The sequence below is a fragment of the Sorex fumeus genome, unplaced genomic scaffold (assembly GCF_029834395.1).
Source record: "Sorex fumeus unplaced genomic scaffold, SorFum_2.1 ptg000009l, whole genome shotgun sequence".
NCBI lineage: Eukaryota > Metazoa > Chordata > Mammalia > Eulipotyphla > Soricidae > Sorex > Sorex fumeus.
Genome location: NW_026606066.1, coordinates 25472673 through 25495347, shown reverse-complemented (window position 1 = coordinate 25495347; position 22675 = coordinate 25472673). Strand labels below are relative to the sequence as shown.

The following is a 22675-nucleotide window of genomic DNA, read 5'->3' as shown; positions in this document are numbered from 1 at the left end:
GGTGCTTAGGGTTTATTCCTGGCCCAGTGCTCAAGAGCCACTCCTGGAGTGCTGGACAACAGTATGCTATGTTAGAGATCAAACTAGGGTCAGCTACATGCAAGGCAAGGGCCCTAACCCCTAGGCTAACTTTCAAATCAGTAATCATAGATATATTGTAAGCAAGATGCACTCCCTGGCCCATCCCTTCCCGTTCTTGCTTTGGAAAGCCCCTGTCACTGCATCTGGTTCAAACACTGCCCAGGTAGTGAGCCTGCAGGTATTTCTGGAGTCTGTGAAATCCTGGAGTCTGGCCCAGGTCCAGGTTGGAGCAGATAGGGATGCTTCTCATGGGTTGCCAACAGCTTGTCTGCCTGTATTGTGTGGACCCTGAATGAAGTTATGAAAAAATGCCCCTCCTGATTTTAGAGAATAAATGGATCTCTTCTGGTTCCTGGAAAACTGAGTCCCTCACAACACTCAAGGATTTTTGTTAATTGCTTCTGAGGCACATTCTACCTACCAGATACATGCCCGAGTGTTGTCTATGAGCCACACAGATGTAGGCCCTACTTGGCACCTGCTACACTTCTCACAATGAGAAAAGTGAAGGTCTTAGAGCTTCTCTTCTTCCCCCTTTTCTGTTTGGTCCAATTTGCTTCTGGATCAGAATTCCTCTCCCTTCCCCACCCCTCCGTCTTTCTTGTACTTTCTCTGGTGTTTTCCAATCTCCAGATAAAGACAGGACTTTGAGAATCAGTTCAAGCTATCCAGAGGAGCATGCTCAGTCCTAATTCACTTTTCTCCTCTTGAAAGTCCCGAATACATAGGCACTTACATGATCCCCACTGCTTAATGAGATCCTAGTGCTCCATACAATGGATGAACAAGCATAGAGTCCTCAGCCGGCTGGCGCAAAGTTAGCCCCACTCCCATGAAGCCCCTGCCCAGCCCCTTAAACACCGTCCTCTCCTTCATCCACTCCTTACAAATCTTGCCACCAAATCCTGTGCTCCCCTCTCTCGCCTCCAGAGAGGGCTCTGATAAATCCATTATCTACAGTCTGCAGTGTCTACTCCTGGAAGTCTTTCTCAAAGAAGCAACCAAGGTACACCAGAGCCACACCCTGAATCTTTTTTTCCTGGAAACAACTTTTCTACTTGCTGGGACCCAGATTCCTTATTTCAAGTCCTTTGCCTGAACAAGACAAACTGTTGGGTGGAGTTAAGGAGGAGGAATGAATGGAGTTTTGTTTGGAACTCTTCTTATGTAGAACACTAAGGTTCCTGTCCTAGTGCCTGTAACATCTTCCTTCCTACTTAAAAGAAAACAAAACCAGCCACGGATTTTACCGGGTAGATCCATCTCTGCGGAATACTCTGGAGCTCTCTCAGAATGGGGATGGGCAGATTCTCTCCCCCACCCTCAACTGCCCAGCAATTTATTATTGAATGCCAATTCAACATATTCTGGCATAGAAAGAGCCCAGCTCCACAACTGAACTTCATCAAGCTGCCAAGCCAAATCATTCTAGTCCCTGGAGCACACGGCCACATTTTCTAGTAATTGAAAGCCTAGTAGGAACACAGCAAGTTTGGTGGGAAAGTTGCAGAGGAGCTCACTAGGTTCAGTAAGCAAAAACAACAACACAGTCGAGACTCAACTAGCACCAACCAGCTCAGTAAATCCTCAGACAATGACTTCGGTAACATCATTGTGAGATATAACAATTATCACCAGTTGACTTTTATTGATCTAATTTCTGATAATTCCTTGTTGTAGCAAGCAACATAAATTATTTTGTGCCTGCTAAGGGGACAGGTTTGAGGCTGTGTGGGAAATGCCAGTGTGTATAATCAAAATAATAAACAGTTCAACCAACTGTTTGATGTGCTGATGCCACTGTGCTGATGCCACGGGTATGGTGTGCGACCTCAGAGAGTCAGCCCTCTGTGTGACCTCATAGAGCTAGCACGCGTGTACAACCCCATCCATCCCAGAAACAACCCCCACAACAAGAGAATTATTAATGCAAAAGTAATTTTATATTTTAATGTGTGTTGTCACAAGCAATATAAAGTAAACTATTTTGTGCCTGTTAAGGAGGCATGCCGGAGTGGAGGGTGGGAAACCAGGGATTATTGGTGGAGGGAAGGTCACAATGGTGGTGGGATTGGTGTTGGAACATTAAATGCCCGAAACAACTGTATTAAAAACAACTTTGAAAATCACAGTGATTAAATACAGTTTTTTAAAAATAAGTAGTATCCAATAAAAAAAGAGAAGGAGAGGAGGAGGAGGAGGAAGAAGAGGAGGAGGAGGAGGACGAGGAGGAGGAGGACTGGAGAGAAATAGTACAGGATATTTGAATTCCTGGTATCACACATGGTCTCCCAAGCACTACCAAGGACCATCCTGAGCTCTGTCAGGTGTGGCTCCAAATCAACATCTGACATCTCCCCCACCCCAATTTCCCTCTGACTTAGCTCATCTTTCCTTTTCCCCTTCCCTCCTTCAAAGCTGATTACATTTCATTTATCTTATTTTCAGGTCCTGTTATGATTCTTGGATGTAACTGTGGCAGGACAGTGCTTTGAGATGTTACCTAAGATTTTCTACTCTGAATTTTTTAAAAAAGCATTGTTACTTTGTGAATTTCATCAATGTACCCATTGCCGTGGAAAAGGGTTGTTACAGCAGAAAAGCAAAAGCTCTTTTAAGTCTTGGAAGCATGTACCTTTGGGCATAAAAACATTAGGGTCCAAAGGAAAGTCAGGTCATAAAAATGAGATGGTTGAAAAAGCACATGCTCTGACTGAGACATAAACCTGAAAGCTTTGTAACCTTTCCCACAGTGATTCAATAAATAAATAAAAAAAAAAGAAAAAGCACATGCTCTCTGCAGAAAGGGGTCTGCCTCTCCAAGTCTGACAGCTTCCCTCTCCCCTTCCTCCCTGCCCATGGCCACGGAGCTACAGAGACCTGTTCAGAAATGCACAGCACCTCAGTCACTTGGAAATACAAGAGCAGAAGAGAATGTGGACTCCTCTGCAAAGGGCTTTCCAGAAGGAGCAGAAACATGTACAAGACGTGTCCTGGACACCCCAAAATCTCAGTGCAAACTGGAGGAGGGTAGAATGATTTCCTGAGCCTGAGGGTAGCACAGAATCAGGGGAAGTTCAGAGAAAGTGGGGGGAGTACAGCAAATTCATGGAGGCGGGCCCTGGGTTTGGTCCCTAATCCTCTCTCTCTCTCTCTCTCTCTCTCTCTCTCTCTCTCTCTCTCTCTCTCTCTCTCTCTCTCTCCATCTCTCTCCCCCTCTCGCCCTCCCTCCCTCTTACACACACACCAGAAAAGGATACTGTGATGCTTCACCTAGATTCCCTCTGCAGGATAATGCCTCCAACCCCAGCTTTCGGGAATCCCAGTTGCTCCACGGCCCCTGCTCCACCTCCACACCCCTGACCTCTATGAAGGCCACCCCAGTTTCAGAGCTTGTGGAATTGAGACCTCGTAACAACCAGACTTTCAGATGGTATCCTACCTCTCCAACATCCTTCAGGCTGAGAAGGGGCGGGGGGAGACAGAGAGATGCTGAGAATGGGGGGTGGGGAGGACACAGAGAGAGCTGTATATAAGACCTCAGAGAGAATTCACTTCCCATGCTTACCTAACCTGGAGGGAACGTTGACTCCACAGAGGGGCTCAGTTCCCCGGGGCCACACACTGCTTCAGACATTGGTCCCATTCTGTTGTCATCTGTGCTTCTTTTTTTTTTCCTCTTTGGGTCACACCCGGCAATGCTCAGGGGTTACTTTTGGCTCTGCACTCAGAAATTACTTCTGGCTGTGCTCGGGGGACCATATGGGATGCTGGGAATTGAACCTGGGTCGGCCGCGTGCAAGGCACACGCCCTACCCACTGTGCTATTGCTCCAGCCCCTCATCTGTGCTTCTGAGCAGGAGCTACACTGCAGAAGTGCCCACGCGCCCCTCCTCAGGTGTGGCTTGTGTGCTAGGGGAGCTCACTCGGGAAACTTGTTCTCTCACTAGTTTACTGACTTATTAGAAAGCATTGAAGTGGGGCAGCCAGATGGACAGGTGTGGGGGCAAAGTGTGGGAGACAGACCATTTATGACGTCTCCAGGGTGCCCTTCTCCACCCCCAATCTCCACCTTCATGCCTGTCCAGAAGCTTCCAAAGTACCATTTATTGGGTTTTTATAGAGGCTTCGTGTCTGGCCATTGCTACTTGGAACAGAAGCTTCAGCCCCTCTCCTCAACCAGAAGTGACTCCCGCCCCCCCACCACCGTTGACCTTCAATACCACAAGAGATGCCTTTTTCACTTTAACCATTTAGAAAATCCAGTACTTGGGGAGAGGAAAGAAGCATATTTCTGTGAACAGAATGACCAAATACGATTTCACATACAACACAAGATTCTACCACTTTATTTCTAAGCAATTTAAGACACTGAGCATCTGAATTTATCACTTGAAAATTCATAATTCAACTTTCAGGTTGAGAGATAAGCTCTCCCAAAGTTTGTAATGAATCATTCTACCATCTCCCCCTCATCTTTTTAAAAATTCTTTTTTTGTTTCTTGCTATGCCAGGGATGGACCCCCGGTCTCATCCTTTACTGCCAAGCCGCATCCCGCCCCTCACTCATCATTGGCTTCAGTCCTTTCAGACCAATTTTTTTTTTCTGTATGATACAACTGTGTGAGGGCTGGAGCGATAGCACAGCGGTAGGGCGTTTGCCTTGCACGCAGCCAACATGGCCGACCCGAGTTCGATTCCTCCGCCCCTCTCAGAGAGCCCGGCAAGCTACAGAGAGTATCTCACCCGCACGGCAGAGCCTGGCAAGCTCCCCGTGACGTATTCGATATGCCAGACACAGTAACAACAAAGTCTCCAATGGAGACGTTACTGGGCCCGCTCGAGCAAATCGATGAACAACGGGAGGACAGTGACAGTGATACAACTGTGAAACCAAGGAGGAAAATATATCTTTTGTCCCCATCACTGTCCAATCACCAATATTTCCTTGGTCACAGTTCCATGTTGTAATGATAAATAATTGATGTCACCATAATCCTGATCAAAATATTATTATGGATTTTGACACTGCCATGGTCCCATCGAGAAGCGAGTGGCCACCGGTCCCCCCAGACGAGGAGGGGACCGGACCCCGAAGGAGAGCGGGCAAAAGACAGCAACCCTCCGGAGAGGGGAGAGGCCCATTTCAGCCTTTGCCCACCCTTCTGACCTCGGGGTGATTCCGGACCCCGACCGGACAACCCCCCCACAACGAGAGCGAGACTGCCTGACACGCAGCGGGCACGGGGGCCTGCGGGAGTGGGAGGTCCGTTCACATCGGGGCCACAGACGCCGGGCTGGACTCAGGCGCCTTAGGCCGGAAGTTGACAGCCACAGCTGGGACACTGCCCCCAGGTGCACGCGAGAGCCATTGGGGCTGGAGCGATAGCACAGCGTAGGGTGTTTGCCTTGCACGCAGCCAACATGGCCGACCCGAGTTCGATTCCTCCGCCCCTCTCGGAGAGCCCGGCAGGCTACCGAGAGTATCTCGCCCGCACGGCAGAGCCTGGCAAGCTCCCCGCGACGTATTCCATATGCCAGACACAGTAACAACAAAGTCTCCAATGGAGACGTTTCTGGGCCCGCTCGAGCAAATCGACGATCAACGGGAGGGCCTTTACCTTTACCTTTACCTTTATGGTCCCATCAGATGGTGACGGCGGGTGGCGGGGCTGAGGGGGTGCATTGAGCAAGTGACTTGGAGTCAGTCTAAGCAGGGACATAAAAGGCAAGGACAGAGAAAGGCAAGGACGGGGGATGTGCTGGGCAAGGAACAGCCTAAATGAAAACTAGTAATCCTGGTACCACGCATCTGACATAGGCTGCAGATTTCTGTGTCGAATTGGACCAGACTTGAAAGACACCTTCTAGATACCTTTCAGTTCTGAAGCTTCCTTCAGTGAGGGCTGCTGGGGACCCCCAGAAGAGCCCCTGCCTCACTGCTGACAGTCTGCAGAGGTTGCCTCCAGGCCACCGTTGGTCAGCTGGCCTGAACCCTTGTCTTAAGTGGTTCATACCTCTCTCTCCACTCTGCCCTACCTTTTGAATGGAAAGCGTGGGCTCCAATGGGAATGTCCCACCACACAAACACACAAACACACAAACACCTGTGAGCCCTTCTATCATGATCAGCTTGTGTTGTGCAGGTAGAGGTTAGAGCCGCAAAATCCAAACCTCCTGTTCCATCAATTCCTTTAGAGTAAACCAAAAAAGACCTAGTTTTATCATTTAGGGTTTATAAACTCGTATCTCATTGTAAAAGGTTAGCCTTTCTTTTTCGATCTTATAAACTTTAGCACTTAGGTGTTCAATTGTGTAGTTTTACCTGACAGCTATTCCACAAGGCCATGATCTTAAAACCACCCTTCCAGGAGTCTGGGTGGTCGAAGTAGGCACTGGCAGCAAGAAAAGGTCAAATAGGAATTTTACTTAGTTCTTCTCCAGTACTTTTTCTTTAATAATAATAATTGTTATTATTCTATTATTTTTAAAAAATTTTTATTAGTGAAACACCATGAGGTACAGTTGTAGACTGACAAATTTTTGTGCTTGGGTTTCAGTTACACAATGATTGATACTACTATTATTATTAGTTTTGTTTGGGGGCTGGAGTGATAGCACAGCGTTTGCCTTGCACATGGCCGACCTGGGTTTGATTCCTCCGCCCCTTTTGGAGAGCCTGGCAAGCTACCGAGAGTATCCTGCCTACATGGCAGAGCCTGGCAAGCTCCCTGTGGCATGTTCGATATACCAAAAACAGTAACAAGTCTCACAATGGAGACGTTACTGGCGTCTGCCTGAGCAAATCAATGCACAACGGAAGGACAGTGCTACAGTGATACAATTTTGTTTGGGGGTCATACCCAGCAGTGCTCAGGGTTTTCTGATGGCTCTGCACACAGGAATCACCCCTGGTGGGCTCACGGAACTCTGTGGGGTGCAGGGGATTGAACCTAGGGATTGCCCACCTGTAAGGCATGAGCTCTCCCCAGTATAATATCTCTCTAGCCCCTCTGGTACTTTTTCGGGAGATGGATTGCTCAGATGTCCCTTCAGAAAGAGCCGAGAGCCCCCGGGATAGCGCAGTGACTCTAAACACCTACTCGGCAGATGTAAGACTGCCAGTTCCATGCCCAGTGTTGCCTTCTGTGCTGGGCATGGTCCCATCAGCCCTCCTGTGACCCCCATAGCGGTTTCCTACTGAACGGCAGCAGATGTGTGCGGCTCCCGTAACTAAAGAGGCTGACAGTGTGTGAGCACCATGGCCAGGCACCGTGACTCCTATTGAGTATGAGTGCGATCTGTCGTGACCCTGGCGAGAATATAACCAGGACACGAGAGCACAGCCAAAGATCGTGATGCCAGGCAAACAGGAGTGTGCGCAACTCGGCTGGGAGTGCAACCTTCGGCGAGCACCGCAACCCAACTTGTGGCCTTGGAGAGCACCACAATTCGTACAAACTCCACGGCAGGTGTTAAGACTAAGGAATTTAAGAGTGCCACTGGCTGACGAGCTCCATCTGGTGGCGCTTCTAGGTTCTGCTTCAGCTTCTGAGTCAAGGTCACCTTGCAATGCTGTATTTTGCTCCCAACCAATGACAGTGCAAAGAGGCTAGTGGCTTAGTTCCAACCCAGTGGGGAGGCCCACGGGCAAACTTTGCTCCTGAGTCCCCGACTATGTTGATAAAGACTCAGACCTGACTCAAAGTCTGAGAAATACGATTTCTCCTGTGTTCATCTCTACTTTGTGTTCCAGGTACTTATAACAAACATTTGGCTCTGCTGTTTCCGTTTCCAGAGAAACAAACGGACACCGCTTTCCTGTGATCAAAATTTTAATTAAAAACACTAACCAAGTCATGTTTGATTTTACTGACAGGTGCAGACAGCATACATAAGGCTCAGCTCAACTACCGGGAACAACTATTAGTAAATTTTGTAATCGGATTCTGGGTACTTTCCTTGCACATGGCTGAAACAGGTTCAATTCTCTGCACCGTATATGACCACCCACCAGGAGTCACCCTTCAGCACAGAATCAGGAGTAAGCCCTGAGCATCACTGAATGTGCCCCCCCCCCCCCAATAGTCGCAATTGTTCTTATGGGACCATAAAAGTGTTTTCATCATAGAGGATCATGGATTTGAAATTAGATTTGAGAAATTGGCTCACAGCTTCAAAATATTTTACATGGAAAAAAATTATGCCTGATGGTAATCGGTGTAGAAAACCCTCATGACATCATTGGGTTATAGTGCTAATACCATTAGCTATCATTTATGATCATCCTATACGACAGGAAATGTGCTAGGCATTTTACATACATTGTTTCATTTGGTTTTAGAGGCTGATGGTCTAAACAATATTAATTTATGAGTTAGTTAATTGCTTTTAAGAGTTTGAGCTTTAGCCAGAAAGCACATTAGCACTACATCTGGAAATTGCTGTCCTAGCCCTATAATGAATGTATCCATTCAAATGTTAATGTATAATGGTGATTCAAAGGAATAAAAATGTTACGGTGTTTATTAGCTTCCTCCAGAAGGCTGTACACCGTAGAAGGAACTGAAGTTTCCAGCTACATTATATATTTAGAAATATTATTTTCTCGAGAAAATACAATTTTTTCCCCTTTATTTTATTTTATTGTTTTTTACAGTTGTAGATTTACAATTTTTTGTGCTTTGGTTTCAATTATACAATGATCAGATACCCATCCCTACACCAGTGCCCATTTTCCACCACCATGGATAATATCCCTCCCACCCCCATCCCCCCATCCCCCCTGTCTCTGTGGCAGGGCAATCCCCTGTGTTCTCTCTCTCCTTTTGGGTGTTGTGGTCTGCAAAAGAGGCATTGAGTGGCAAACATGTTCAGTCCATAGTCTACTTTCGACATGCATCTCCCCTCCTGGGAGGATCCTCCAAACATCCTTTATTTAGTGCTCCCTTCTCTATCTGAACTGCCCTTTCCTCTAGGATACCCGGCTGGCCTCTAAATTATGGAGTAATCCTCCTGGTGCTGATCTCAGCTATTCTTGGGTATTAATCTCATACTTTGTTACTTTATATCCCCCAGATGAATGCAATCTTTCTATGTCTATCCCTCTCTTTCTGACTCATTTCGCTTAGCATGATACTTTCCATATTGTACCACTTGTATGTAAATTTCATGACTTCATCTTTTCTAAGAGCTACATAGTACTCCATTGTGTAGATGTACCAAAGTTTCTTTAACCAGTCATCTGTTCTTGGGCATTCAGGTTTCTTCCAGTTTCTGGCTATTGTAAAGAGTGCTGCAATGAACAAACAAGTGCAGATGTCACTTCGACTAAACATTTTTGCCTCTCTGGGATATATTCCCAGGAGTGGTATTGCTGGGTCAAATGGGAGCTCAATTTCTAATTTTTTGAGAATCGTCCATACTGTTTTCCAGAAGGGCTGAACCAGTGGACATTCCCACCAACAGTGAAGGAGTGTCCCTTTCTCGCCACATCCACGCCAGCATCGGTTGCTTTTGTTCTTTTGAATGTGGGCCAGTCTCTGAGGTGTGAGATGGTATCTCATTGTGGTTTTGATCTGCATCTCCCTGATGATTAATGATGTAGAGCATTTTCTCATGTGCTTTTTTGCCATTCGGATTTCTTCTTTGAGAAAGTTTCTGTTCATTTCATTGCCCCATTTTTGGATGGGGTTGGATGTTTTCTTCTTGTGGAGTTTAACCAGTATTTTGTATATCCTGGATATCAACCCCTTGTCAGATGTGTATTCGGTGAATATCCTTTCCCATTCTGTAGACTGTCTTTGTATTTTGGTCACTGTTTCTTTGGAGGTGCAGACGCTTCTTAGTTTAAGATAGTCCCATTTATCTATCTCTGTTTTCACTTGCTCGGCCAGTGGCATGGCATCTTTGAAGATACCATTAGCTTCAATGTCATGGAGGGTTTTGCCAACTTTATCTTCAATGTACCTTATGGTTTCTGGTCTGATGTTGAGGTCTTTAATCCATTTTGATCTTACTTTTGTACATGGTGATAGGCAGAGTTCTGAGCCTATTTTTTTGCATGTAGCTGTCCAGTGATGCCAACACAATTTATTAAAGAGGCTTTCCTTACTCCACTTCACATTACCTGCACCTTTATCAAAGATTAGATGAGCATATGATTGAGGGGAGATGTCAGTGTATTCAACCCTGTTCCATTGGTCTGCAGTTCTGCCTTTGTTCCAGTACCATGCTGTTTTAATTATTACCGCTTTGTAGTACAGTTTGAAGTTCGGGAGGTTGATTCCTCCCATTTTCTTTTTCCCAAGAATTGCTTTAGCTATTCGTGGGGGCTTATTGTTCCATATAAATTTCAGGAGTGTTTGCTCCATTTCTTTGAAGAATGTCATGGGTATCCTTATAGGGATTGCATTGAATTTATACAATGCTTTCGGTAGTATTGCCATTTTGACAAAAAAATACAATTTTTTTACGATGATTAAATCTGTGGGTTTTGTTACTTCAAGTATTTATTGTGTTTTGGGCCACACTTAGCAGTGTTGTCGTGGTAGTGTTCTGGGACTACACAGTGTTTGGGACTGAACCAGGGCCCCCTTTATGTAAAGCACATGGGAGAGTCCTTTGAGCTCTCTGGCTCCATGCATGTCTTTTTTTTTTTTAATTGAATCACTGTGAGATACAGTTACAAAGTTGTTCATGATTGGGTTTCAGCCACACAACTTTCCAACACCCATCCCTTTCATGTATGTCTTTTAAAAGTTGGCCCTTATTTAACTTTGCACAGGCTCCAAGTAGAACACATACCTGGCATGTACAACCATCAATAAGGCATGGCAAATAGGAATGTGAATGCACACACACACACACACACACACACACACTCACACACATACACAAAGCTGTCTCTTCTCCCACCCTACATCTCAGGACTAGGTCGGGTCCTGAGCCAATCAAGCATAAATGAAAGAATTATTTTTATGAACTGGAGAATCTAGAAGATTGATGCATAAGGTGGAGCCAGTACTGGAGATCTCAAAGATTTTTTGTAAATGTGTTTTGTGTCACTGTGTATTACTTACTGCTATTCTCTTTTGCCTGTTTACATGGTAGATTGCATGGATATTTTTTTTAGGTTGAACCAGCCTTACCATTAGATTGAACCAGCCTTACCATTACATAGAATAAATCCCACATGGTTACAGCATATACTTTTATACATTATTGGATTTCATTGGTCAATATTTCGTTGAGAAAATTTTCACCTAATTTCCTAAATATTTATCTGGAGGTCGGAGAGAGTACAAGAGATAAGGCCTCACATGCAGCCTACCTCAGTTCCACTCTGTCACCACCTGGTCCTCTGAGCACTGCCAGGAGTCACTTCTGAACAAAGAACTAGGAATAGTCCCTGAGCAAGTGCAAGGGCAGGCCCTTACCTCTGACCCCACAAAGAAATATCTATCTGTGGTTTAGTTTTGCATCAGTCTCCCTCCAGTCTTGTTATAAAAGTAACACCGGCTGTATACAACAAGTTGAAAAGGTGAGTAAGGCTATTGCCTTGCACACAGCCCACTCGGGTTCCATCCTTGACACCCCATATAGTCTCCTGAGCCCTGCCAGAAGTGATCCCTTGAGAGCAGAGCCAGGAGTAAGCCCTGCACACAACCAGATATGGCCCCCAAACAAACAAAACCCAGAAAATAACCCTCTAATATAGCAAGCAGCAGTATTTACAAGAGGGAGGGAGAGACCCTAAATGTTATAGTAAAACTGGCAATTGTCGGGGCTGGAGCAATAGCACAGAGGGTAGGGCGTTTGTCTTGCACGCGGCCAACCTGAGTTCGATTCCCAGCATCCCATATGGTCCCCTGAGCACCGCCAGAGGTAATTCCTTAATTCCTGAGCGCAGAGTCAGGACTAACCCCTGTGCATTGCCGGGTGTGACACCCCCCCAAAAAAAAAACAACCTGGCAATTGTCTCTTTATTAAAAGGTAATGATTAACAAGTGGAAGTGCTCCCAATTAGGATAGAAAAGGGACCAAAGGGACCAGTAAGATAATGATAGTTGAAAACGATCACTCTGGACAAGAACTGAGTACTAAAAGGATTGGTAAATGGATATACCCAGATACCTCTCAGTACCTATATTGCAGGTGGAGAGGGCGATGGGAGGGAAACCGAGAACATTGGTGATAGGAAATGTGCACTGGTGAAGGGATGGGTATTGAAACACTGACTAAAATCCAAACACAAACACCTTGTAACTGTGAAAAAAATTTTAATTAAATAATTAAACAGGAATTTTAAAAAGTCAATGAAAGTCAAGAAATGGAAACACTCAGAAGATGAGGATGGTCGTAAATGTCTGATTCTTTCTGAAAGAATCAGATGTACACAAAACAAAAAGTGCAGTCATTTAAGAATACCGACACTGAGCAACAAATGGTGCATTATTCTTTGATATAAATGGACGGTATAAGTCAAAGCCTATCCATCTATACAAAAGAATTTCTTTGGGGTTGGAGAGCTAGAACAGGTATTCCTGTTTTGTTTTTGGACGGATCAACCACATGTAAGGTTGTACTTTTGCCACATCCCTCCCCAAAATTCCGGTATTAAGGCACTTACCTTGCACATGGATGACTCTGGTTTAATCCCCAGCATCACATATGGCTCCCCAAGCACTACCAGGAGTGATCCCTGAGCACCACAAGGTGTGACCCAAACAACCCCCTGAAAAAATCTTTGACTAGAGCAGTTTAGTTCTAACTTTCAAATCACAAGTCAAGCAGAGCATAATGCTGGTTAAACCATGACCTTTCCTATAATTGCTGACATTGGGGAAAATTATTCAAAGAGCCAATTAAATATATTTTAAAATCAACCAATAGATCTTAATTTATGTGACAAACCAGCCATCTATACATGTTGGGCAATGAAAATCCAGAATAATTCAAACCATACACACTCCAGCTCTTTTTTATTTATTTATTTTTTTGCTTTTTGGATCACACCCAGGGATGCACAGGGGTTCCTCCTGGCTCTGCACTCAGGAATTACTCCTGGCGGTGCTCAGGGGACCATATGGAATGCCAGGATTTGAACCTGGGTCAGCTGAGTGCAAGGCAAACGCCCTACCTGCTGTGCTATCGCTCCAGCCCCCGCACTCCAGCTCTATTAGGATATATATCCCAACTCTTACAGAAAAAGATGGTGAGGTTTAGAGCAAGTCACCTGGCACTCCAAAAGCTTTCAGAACCTATTGAATATAGGTTATATATTAATATATCATAGAATGTGATCCTTGATGATGAAACACTTTAAAGACATAATTTTATTTAAAAATATCTAAATTACCCAATTTATTTTCAAATAGGAATTGATCCATATACTGTCATATGAAAAAGATTTTATAATGTATTATAGTTGACTTCCACTTTAAGATCTTCATGTAAAAACTTCACAGTTTAAGAAAGTGGTTGCAACTAACCAGGAAAGATTAAAAGTCAGCCGGTATTTTAAATAACAAGCTGATTATTTTTGTCATTCCTCCTTGAAAATTTTGGCACAATCATTAAATGACCAGGTTGTATTTTTTAAAGAAATCTGTATCCATTTCTTATCATTCAGTGTATTTTTTAACTTGTACCATCAGTATATTAAACACTTGTGAATAAAATCGTTTAAGAATATACAAGCTTTTCAGTTCGCATATTTAAAACCAACAAGGAAATGGTTTACTCCCAAAGATCTTCATATGTAATTTTCTGTCCGTTACCACAATAGCAGAGTGAAAAACCTTAGAAACCACCCAAAGGAAGGCTTTGCTTTGGAAATAGCCATAAATAAAGAAGGAAAAACTTTCATTTGGGATAGGGGAGAATGGAGTGTTTTATAAGTAAAAACATCAAATTATGTCATTTGTATAAATGTCTCAGCAAGAGAATACATTGAGTCTTTAATATTATGAGAAAAGTGTTATTAGAAAATCTAGTGTAAAGCTAAAAACAGTAGTACATTAAACTTAAAAAAAACTTCACCCATTAACAAAACTGATTATGTTACACAAAATCCAGAATTAAGATATGATGGGTTAGGTAAGAGACCTCCCAACATTTGCTCAGACCCATAAGAAGTCGGGGTACAGCAAGCCCCCACATCTCAGAATTATAGTCACTTGGGGGCCTGACAAGTGCCCTCCCCCGCTTATAAATGTACAGATATGCTAAGTTTTATGTCAGTCTCAGAGAATGAGGTGTTCTAACTCAACCTACATTCCAGATAAACAATTCCCCCATTTAAGTAAAGTTGTTCTTTAACCATTAATATATTGCTTAAATTTTTTTTGTTGTGGAGAAATAGGAGGCTAACACCCAAGTTTGCCCGAGATTAGTACCAGGTTTGCTCCATATAGAGAGTGTTGGGAGGATCCTCCCAGGATGGGAGAAGCATGCTGAAAGTAGACTATAGACCAAACATGATTGCTACTCAATGCCTCTTTTGCAAACCACAACACCCAAAAGGAGAGAGAGAACAAAAGGGAATGCCCTGCCACAGAGGCAGGGTGGGATAGTGGGGACGGGGTGTGGGAGGGATACTGGTATCCGTGGTGGTGGAAAATGGGCACTGGTGGAGGGATGGGTATTTGATCATTGTATAACTGAAATCCAAGCACAAAAATTTGTAAGTCTACAACTGTACCTCATGGTGTTTCACTAATAAAAAAAAAAACTTGTGTAGTTCATGCCCGCTTCATCAGCTTAATCAGTGGCTGAATAAATAGCATGCACTCCTACATTTAAAAAAAATTTTTTTGTGCCACACCTGGCAGTGCTCAGGGATCACTCCTGGTGGCTCTCATGGGACCATATTGGGTGCCGGAGATTGAACTTGGATTGGTCCTATGCAAGGCTACTGTCCTAGCTGCTGTGCTCAGGCCTCGTACAATGTAATCTGGTCTCTAAAATTTCTTTCCGCTGCTCATTTCCCAGTTACCTCTACAGTAGCTGAACTATAACTATTCCCATCTCCTCCGTTGCTGCTCTCCTGGCTGGGCGGCTGGCAGGTGACCAGCAGAGTGAGCACCTGCTCGACACCTCTGTGAATTAAAGCACAATCATTCCCAAAAATATATCAAAGTACAAACAACAATGTGCTCCTATACAAATGCAAAGGATCGTTACACTAAGTCCATGTTGATTTTTTTTTAAATAAAATCCAAATTGAGATTTTTTTTAAAATAAAATATATGTTCTTGTGGTTGACCCAGTTTTAATCCTCAGCACTGCCTATGGTCCCCAAGCACCGCCAGAAGTGATCCCTGAGCACACAGCCAGAACTAAGCCCTGAGCACCACCAGGTGTGGCCCCCAAAACAACCCCAAATATATGCTTTTTGACAAGACAAACGAATTTTGAGTTCTCATTCTCCTGTGCCCTCACCTCCCTCTTCTCATCATGCTTCCAACTGCACCAGACCTGTGCTATGGGTTAGCCCTCTAGATTTTACAGATCTATCTCACCATTCCATAGGTGAAAACTTAACCTGAAGCTCTGTTCCATTAGCAGATGTGGTATCGTCTTCGCTCACTTAAAGAAAGGTTCCTGATGTGGGTGAGGCACCACATTCACCTGGGAAGCAGCGCTAAAAAGTTGAGGTTTCTGAGCTGGGATGTAGAGAGCCTGACGAGCCATTGGGAGGAGGGTCTTGGACAAACTGTCCTGGGGACCTATGGAGATGGATGATTCCAACGGAAGGATGAACTGCTTCACCCTCACTATCCTCTCTGAAAGGCTACAGCTGCTCATCTGTTTTTATTATTTCCTTTTTCATGAACCATAAGCATATCCATTGCAGTCTGCCCAAATCCAGACCGACAGGGGGACTATTATTATATCCCCAGCAATGAAAATTTTAAAAACGAACCATTACTTTCATAGCAAAGACAATACATGTAGAAGCTGACAGGGGTTAGCTGTGTACATTCTATACCTACAGGGCAGAACTTTTTTCTGCTTTCCTTTCATTTTTCTTCACTTATAAACCTAAAAACCCTCTTTCTGGGGCCAGGTGGGACTCAGGCTGTGAGGATCATTTGAGCATGTGCAGGTGGCCCCGGGTTTTAATTCAGGGCTTTGCACTTGCAAGAAGTCACTAACCCCTCTCTCTGGGCTGAAGACCCTCTTTTCATAGCTGCTGTGACTCAAAACTAGATGGCAGATCTCATCCGAAAACTAGACCAAGGGCTGACGAGGCAATCAGTGTTATTAAAGAAAATGCTTCTGAAGGACAGACATAAATAAAAAGTATTTTGAAATAGTTTTTCTTTCTTTTCTTTTTCTTTTTTTAAATTTTATTTTTTTGGGGCTGGAGCGATAGCACAACGGGTAGGGCATTTGCCTTGCACGTGGCCGATCTGACGGGTCCGGGTTCAATTCCTCTGCCCGTCTTGGAGAGCCTAGCAAGCGACTGAGAGTATCTCACCTGCATGGCAAAGTCTGGCAAGCTACCTGTGATGTATTCGATATGCCAAACACAGTAACAACAAGTCTCACAATGGAGACGTTACTGGGCCCACTCGAGCAAACTGATGAACGATGGAAGGACAGTGACAGTGATTTTTTGGGCCATATCTGGTGATACTCAGGGGTTACCTCTAGTGGTGCTTGGGGAACCACATGAGATGCCAGGGACTGAACCTGGGTTTGGCTGCGTGCAAGGCAAGCGCCCCTACCCATTGTACTATTGCTCCTGCCCCAAAACATCAATTTCTTGTTGAAATCCAAAAAACTGATTTCCATATTCCTAATGTTCCCCCATCATACAGAGGAAATCTGACCCAAACTGCATTCAATTAACTGAGAACATGCAAGTCAAAGAGGCATGGTTCCATCCTTTAGGAAAATCCCCATTGCAGGGGATTTTCTGTCCGTTGATTCTGCTCAAATAGTTCACAGTGATAGCGACAGGTGAAGAATTTGGTCCAATGTGGTTCCAACTCAGTCTGGATGCAACAGACTGGATCGCGATGCCACTTGAGGATTTTCTGGGTCTCTAGGCGCTGCGAAAGGTGGTCATGTCCTTCGGCTCCCTGCTGGGGACACACCAGTCGTCAGCCTCGTGGTTGGTATTGTAATGCTTCCAGGCTGCCTTGTTGTACACCGGGAGCCTCTCTACGGACTCCGTGGACAGCGCCTGCAAGAAAACACAGCACCTCAGTCCAGCGACTTTTAGAACCCGTGATTTGAGAAATATGCAACAGCAAAAAGAGTTACTACAAATTAAACAAGACTGCCTTGGACTGGGATTCATTAATCACAAATGTTCTTTTACATTTTAAACCCATGTGTATCTTTGAACTATGTTATTTATGAGGTCTGTGACATTATTTGTATTTGGTGCACATGTCAAGTTTAGGGCCTACAGGAATTTTCCATTCAGCCTGGAAGCCACTGGAATGAAATTTTACTCAGAAGTAATAATTGCCCCTTATAAAACATGACCTATGAGGTGGTTTTCAAAAAGGATCAGTTCACTAAGACAATGATGGTTGGAGGAATCGTCCAAGATGGGAGATATGTGTGGAAAGTAGATCAAAGACCAAATGTGATAACCTCTCAGTATCAGTACTGCAAACCATAATGCCCAAAAGTAGAGCGAGAGTATCGGGGAAATTGTCTGCCACAGAGGCAGGGGGAGGGTTGCAAAGCGAGGCATACACTGGGGACATTGGTGGTGGAGAATGTGCACTGGTGGAGGGATATATGTTTGATCATTGTATGACTCAAACTCAAACACGAAAGCATTGTAACTGTATCTCATGATGATTCGATTAAAAAAGGGATCAGTTAAATATAAAAGCATAAAAATCACATATGCACAGCTAATGTAGTTTTACAGTCGTTAAATTTAATCTAATGATTAGAATACTAATTTTTTGGTTTAGTCATTATACTTTTAAAAACTTCGTAACAGTATTATCATCAAAAGGTATGAAGCTCTGTCCAAGACATCTTGGCTTCTCTTGGCTGGGTTTGATTGTGTTATCTGCTCCCCCTTTCATTAAAGCTCCTAATGTCAGAGCAAAGATAATTTTTACATCAAACTTCAAGCTTTCAACATTCATATTGTCAACACATTGTTACCACTAATTTATAATTCCACTTCAGTTTCCCTTAAATTACTGCAACCTGAAATTAAACTATGTACCTCCTTATCTTTTTGAAATTAAGATACTTCAACAAACTTTCAACCAGAAGCCACAAGTATTCTTAAAGATGAAGAAAATATTAAACTGGAAAATTTATTTCAATAGTGACTAAGGTCCTTGCTATTTGTTTGTTTGTTTTGGTTTGGGGCCACACCTGTTGGTATTCAGGGTTTACTCCTGCGCTTGTCACTCAGGAATCACTCCTGGCGGGAACCAGATTGGGTGCTGGGGATTGAACTCAGGTCAGCTGTGTGTAAAGTAAGCACTCTGCTCACTGTACTATCACTCTGCCCCAACTTTTTCTTTTTTTTCTTTTTGGGTCACACCTGGCAATGCACAGGGGTTACTCCTGGCTTTTACACTCAGGAATTACTCCTGGCGGTGCTCAGGGGACCATATGGGATGCTAGGAATTGAACCAAGGTTGGCCACGTGCAAGGCAAACGCCTCTGGCCCTACTTTTTAAGCTTCTAACAATTTATGTGACTAAAAGGTGGAGAGGAATGAGCCAGAGAGACGATATAGGGATTAAGATGGCGGCCTTGCTCGAAGCTATCAAAGTTCAATCCCCACTACCATCCACAGTCCTCCAAGCACTTCTAAAAGTGACCCCTGAGGATGCAACAAGAAGTAAGCTCTGAGCACCTCTGCAGTGGCCTTAAAACAGGGAAGGGAAAAAGAAAAGAAAAGAACTAGTATCTTAAGGAAATCTAACTTCGGGGCTGGAGCGATAGCACAGCGGGTAGGGCATTTGCCTTGCACGCGGCTGACCCGGGTTTGATTCCCAGCATCCCATATGGCCCCCTGAGCACTGCCAGGAGTAATTCTTGAGTGCAGAGCCAGGAGTAATCCCTGTGCATTGCTGGGTGTGACCCAAAAAGGAAAAAAAAAAAAGAGAAGAAATTGAAATTCATATTTTTTTTCCCTAACAAAAAGTCTTGAGCATTTCCTATAGAATGGGCGCCATCTAGTGGCCACAACAAGAAACTGAAAGTCACGAAATAATGAGCTCACTATTCCAGGGTCTTCATGGAATGGCCAGTGCTGGCCATTCCTGTAAAATGTGCCGACCCTCCACAGAACACAGACCATCCCGGTCCAGTGGGCTAAGTGCTTCTGCTTCCTCCGAGTGCATTCCGTGCTGACTGACAGTTGTGTTGGTTTGCTTCCAAGACTGTCTACGACTTTACATCTGCACGGACCTGGTCAAAAGGGGTGGTAGCTCTGAAGATAGAGATGAATACTCCTAAAGGAAAGTCACGTAAAAGCTGTTCCCAAACCAGAGTGAAAGACATCTCTGAAGGACTCCATAAAAATCCCAAAGGGGACACACAGCACCAGAGAAGAAAGGCCACTGGGAGGCTCCACAGCTCCTGGAGAATGCTCCAGGTTCCAAACAGAGCTGAGATCACCGGGAAGTCCCAGATAGGGTAGGTGCCGCATCCCGCCTTCTCCAGATGGAACCCCGGTGACCAGGAGCCTCTGCAAGCATAGCTCGGGCATGCGGGAACATCTCCTTATATACAAAGTGATCAATGGAAAGCAAATCATCCAACGTTTCTCCCTGAAAATCAGACTTAACTGTTTTACAAACCACAACACCCAATAGGAGAGAGAGAACAAAATGGAATGCTCTGCCACAGAGGCGGGGTGGGATGGGGGGAAGGGGGGTGGGAGGAATACTGGGATCCATGGTGGTGGGAAATGGTCACTGGTGGAGGGATGGGTATTCAAAATAAATAAATAAAAATTAAAAAAAAATCCCAAAGGGCTGTGCACTTTGTTGTGGCTCTGTTCAGAGAGGTCAGATGATTTGTCATAAGCTGCAGTTTTATAGAAAAGACAATTAAAATTCAGACAACAGATGTACATCTAAAGAACAGGCCCTGCCCTTACACGAAAAGCTTGGTGGACCAAGTGTTCTGTGTTGAGAGACAGAACCTTTTTTTTTTTATGATTTCCTGCTTAAATCCATTTTTTCCCCTATTAATACACCAGAGTCATGGTCATTTGGATTAAGATCATTTCTCTCCTTATAATCAAGGAACTCATTTGTCAAAACAGCTGAGATCCTGTGGAAAACTGTAATATTCTTAAAGTTTAACAGCATGAGGCAGAGCACAATTTCATTACAGTTAAATGCTGGCGGCTTTACTTATCATCAGAAGAAGTATCATTAGGTGCGGAAGATGACAGTCACCGCTATTACCTTAATGTAGATAATGGCGTTAGTCCCGTAGCCCTCCAGGGAATACAGCTTTAGGTCTCCTTGGAAGTACTGGGCATAGAGACGAGAGATGGGCAGTCCATAGCCAAAACCAGCCTGTTGGAGAAGAATGAGTTCCATCAACAAAGTCACACACTGGATTTCTGAGTTAAAACCAATGCTACTGATTATCCCTGGGTGCTTCCAGGTGAGGCATCTATAATTCACTTAGGGCTGAAGTGATAGCATAGCAGGCGGGCATTTGCCTTGCACGCGACCAACCCAGGTTCAATCCCCGCAGCATCCCATATGGTCCCCCCAGCACCTCCAGGAGTAATTCCTGAGTGCAGAGCCAGTACTAAGCCCTGAGAACTGCCCGATGAGAGAGAAAAAAAAATTAAAGACAAAAAAATAAATAAAATTCACTTGAGTTGTGTTGTTAGTTTGTTTGGGGGCCACACCCAGAGAAGTTCAGGGCTTACTCTTGGCTCTGCACTCAGGAATCACTCCTGGTGTTCAGAGGATCATATGGGCTGCCAGGGATCGAACCCAGGTTGGCCAGGTGCAAGGCAAGTGCCCTAAATGCTCTAGTATTGCTCCTGTCCTCAGCTCAGGGTTAATAACGAGGATGCTGAAGCATACTTAAGGCTCCATTAGATGACTCCCCTGACTGGTTCAAACTGCGCATTCCTCTCCTCCTAACACATCATTTGGAAGCTCCCTATAAAATACCATGAGGAGGTCTGGAATAGGAACGTGGCTTTTCCTCACTACTGCTTTCCATCATGCCAAGCATCCAATACTCCCTCAGGCAGTGCCCAGGAAGCACCTTCTCCTCTGAGGCAGCCTAATCTGTACTTTATGAGTTCAAGTCAGGCATTTCCGGTCGGGGATCTGAGATCCGTATCAGATCTGCTTACAGGATTCTCACGGAGAGGCTGCAACCCTTCATAAAACCCTCCAAAGGGCCATCCAACACCCCCCTTTCCCCAACCCACTGCCTTAAATCTGGAAATGCAGACTTCCCGAAAGAGCTTAAGGACCCAGCAAGGCGGGTCACCATGCCCACTTTCTGGCCCAGCAGGAGGAAATTTCTCAAACAGACTGTGCTGTTTCTCACCTCTGAGTGGCTTCCTCAATGGATGGGTCTCACTGATTTTTTCAAATTCAGAGCCAGGACAAAAACCAACTGAGGTTCCATGACACTGCCCACCACGCTCTAGGGCTGTGGCTTAGAGTGTGTATGCATTTGGGAAGTCGAGTGCCAAGCAAACCAGCTTTATTCCAGTGAACCAACTCATGCTTCAACTTTACCGGGTCGCCCACGTATGGCTACCCGCTCTCCAACCAAGAGGCAGCTTACCCCTCTCAATTGCGGTTTCTCCCTGCCTTTGGGGAGGTTGACCTGAATGGACAATCAACAGAGCTCATGTCCTCGGCTCCCATAGGTTGGTCCCAGGGGGAGGTAGGAGGGATGTGAGGGAGAGAACCAGGGTCTTCACCCTCTGCCCCATTCCCTCAAGTCACTTCCCCAGGCCAGGCTGGTAGTCTGTCTCTCTGTTCTCTCTGTCAGAGCTGTCTCTCTCTCTCTCTCTCTCTCTCTCTCTCTCTCTCTCTCTCTTTCTCTCTCTTTGCGCTGTCTCTCTCTCTGCGCGCTGTCTCTCTCTCTGCGCTCTCTCTCTCTCTTCCCCCTGGTCCTGCTTATCATGTTGACACCAGTACAAGCTGGTAGTCTGTCTCTGTCTCTCTGTCCCCTCCCCCCCCCCCTCTCTTTACCCCCTGTGGCTCCCACTGTATGTGGTTTAATGAGCACAAATCACAGCACCATTGTCACAAAAGTGTCACAAAAGCTATGGCTCTGGCTCTTCCTCTTCCTCCTCCCCACTTTGGACTCAGGAGGAACCAGCACTACAGCTCCTGGTCCTGGACTCCACACTGTCCCTCCCAGTCCCTCCATGATTCATCTCTTGGCTCTCATGGTCAGTCAGTCTTGTCTGAACACTCGCAACTCCGGTGCCCTCCTTCCTGCCGAGATTCTGACCAATACCTTCATTAGCTCAGGAAATGGCCCTGGGAAGGCTGCGTGAGTAGAGGACTCAGGATCCCAGAGCACCCAATCTGGTTTCTCATGGCCTCTCCCTCCCTCCAGACTCCTGCCTCCCCTCTGTCCCCACAGT

At 45.0% G+C, this 22675-nt stretch overlaps 1 protein-coding gene across 1 annotated transcript in view; it reads right to left on the bottom strand.

Annotated features, from left to right (window-relative positions):
* Positions 1 to 16111: 16111 nt before the first annotated feature.
* PDK1 (pyruvate dehydrogenase kinase 1) overlaps positions 16112 to 22675 on the bottom strand; it is a 43776-nt gene continuing 37212 nt past the window's right edge. The window contains exons 10-11 of the mRNA XM_056110342.1: positions 20502 to 20615; positions 16112 to 17278 (exon numbers count right to left, since the gene is read on the bottom strand). Of these exons, the coding sequence (XP_055966317.1) occupies positions 17138 to 17278; positions 20502 to 20615 (255 nt within the window). The 3' untranslated portion in view covers positions 16112 to 17137. The remainder of the gene's footprint in view (positions 17279 to 20501; positions 20616 to 22675) is intronic.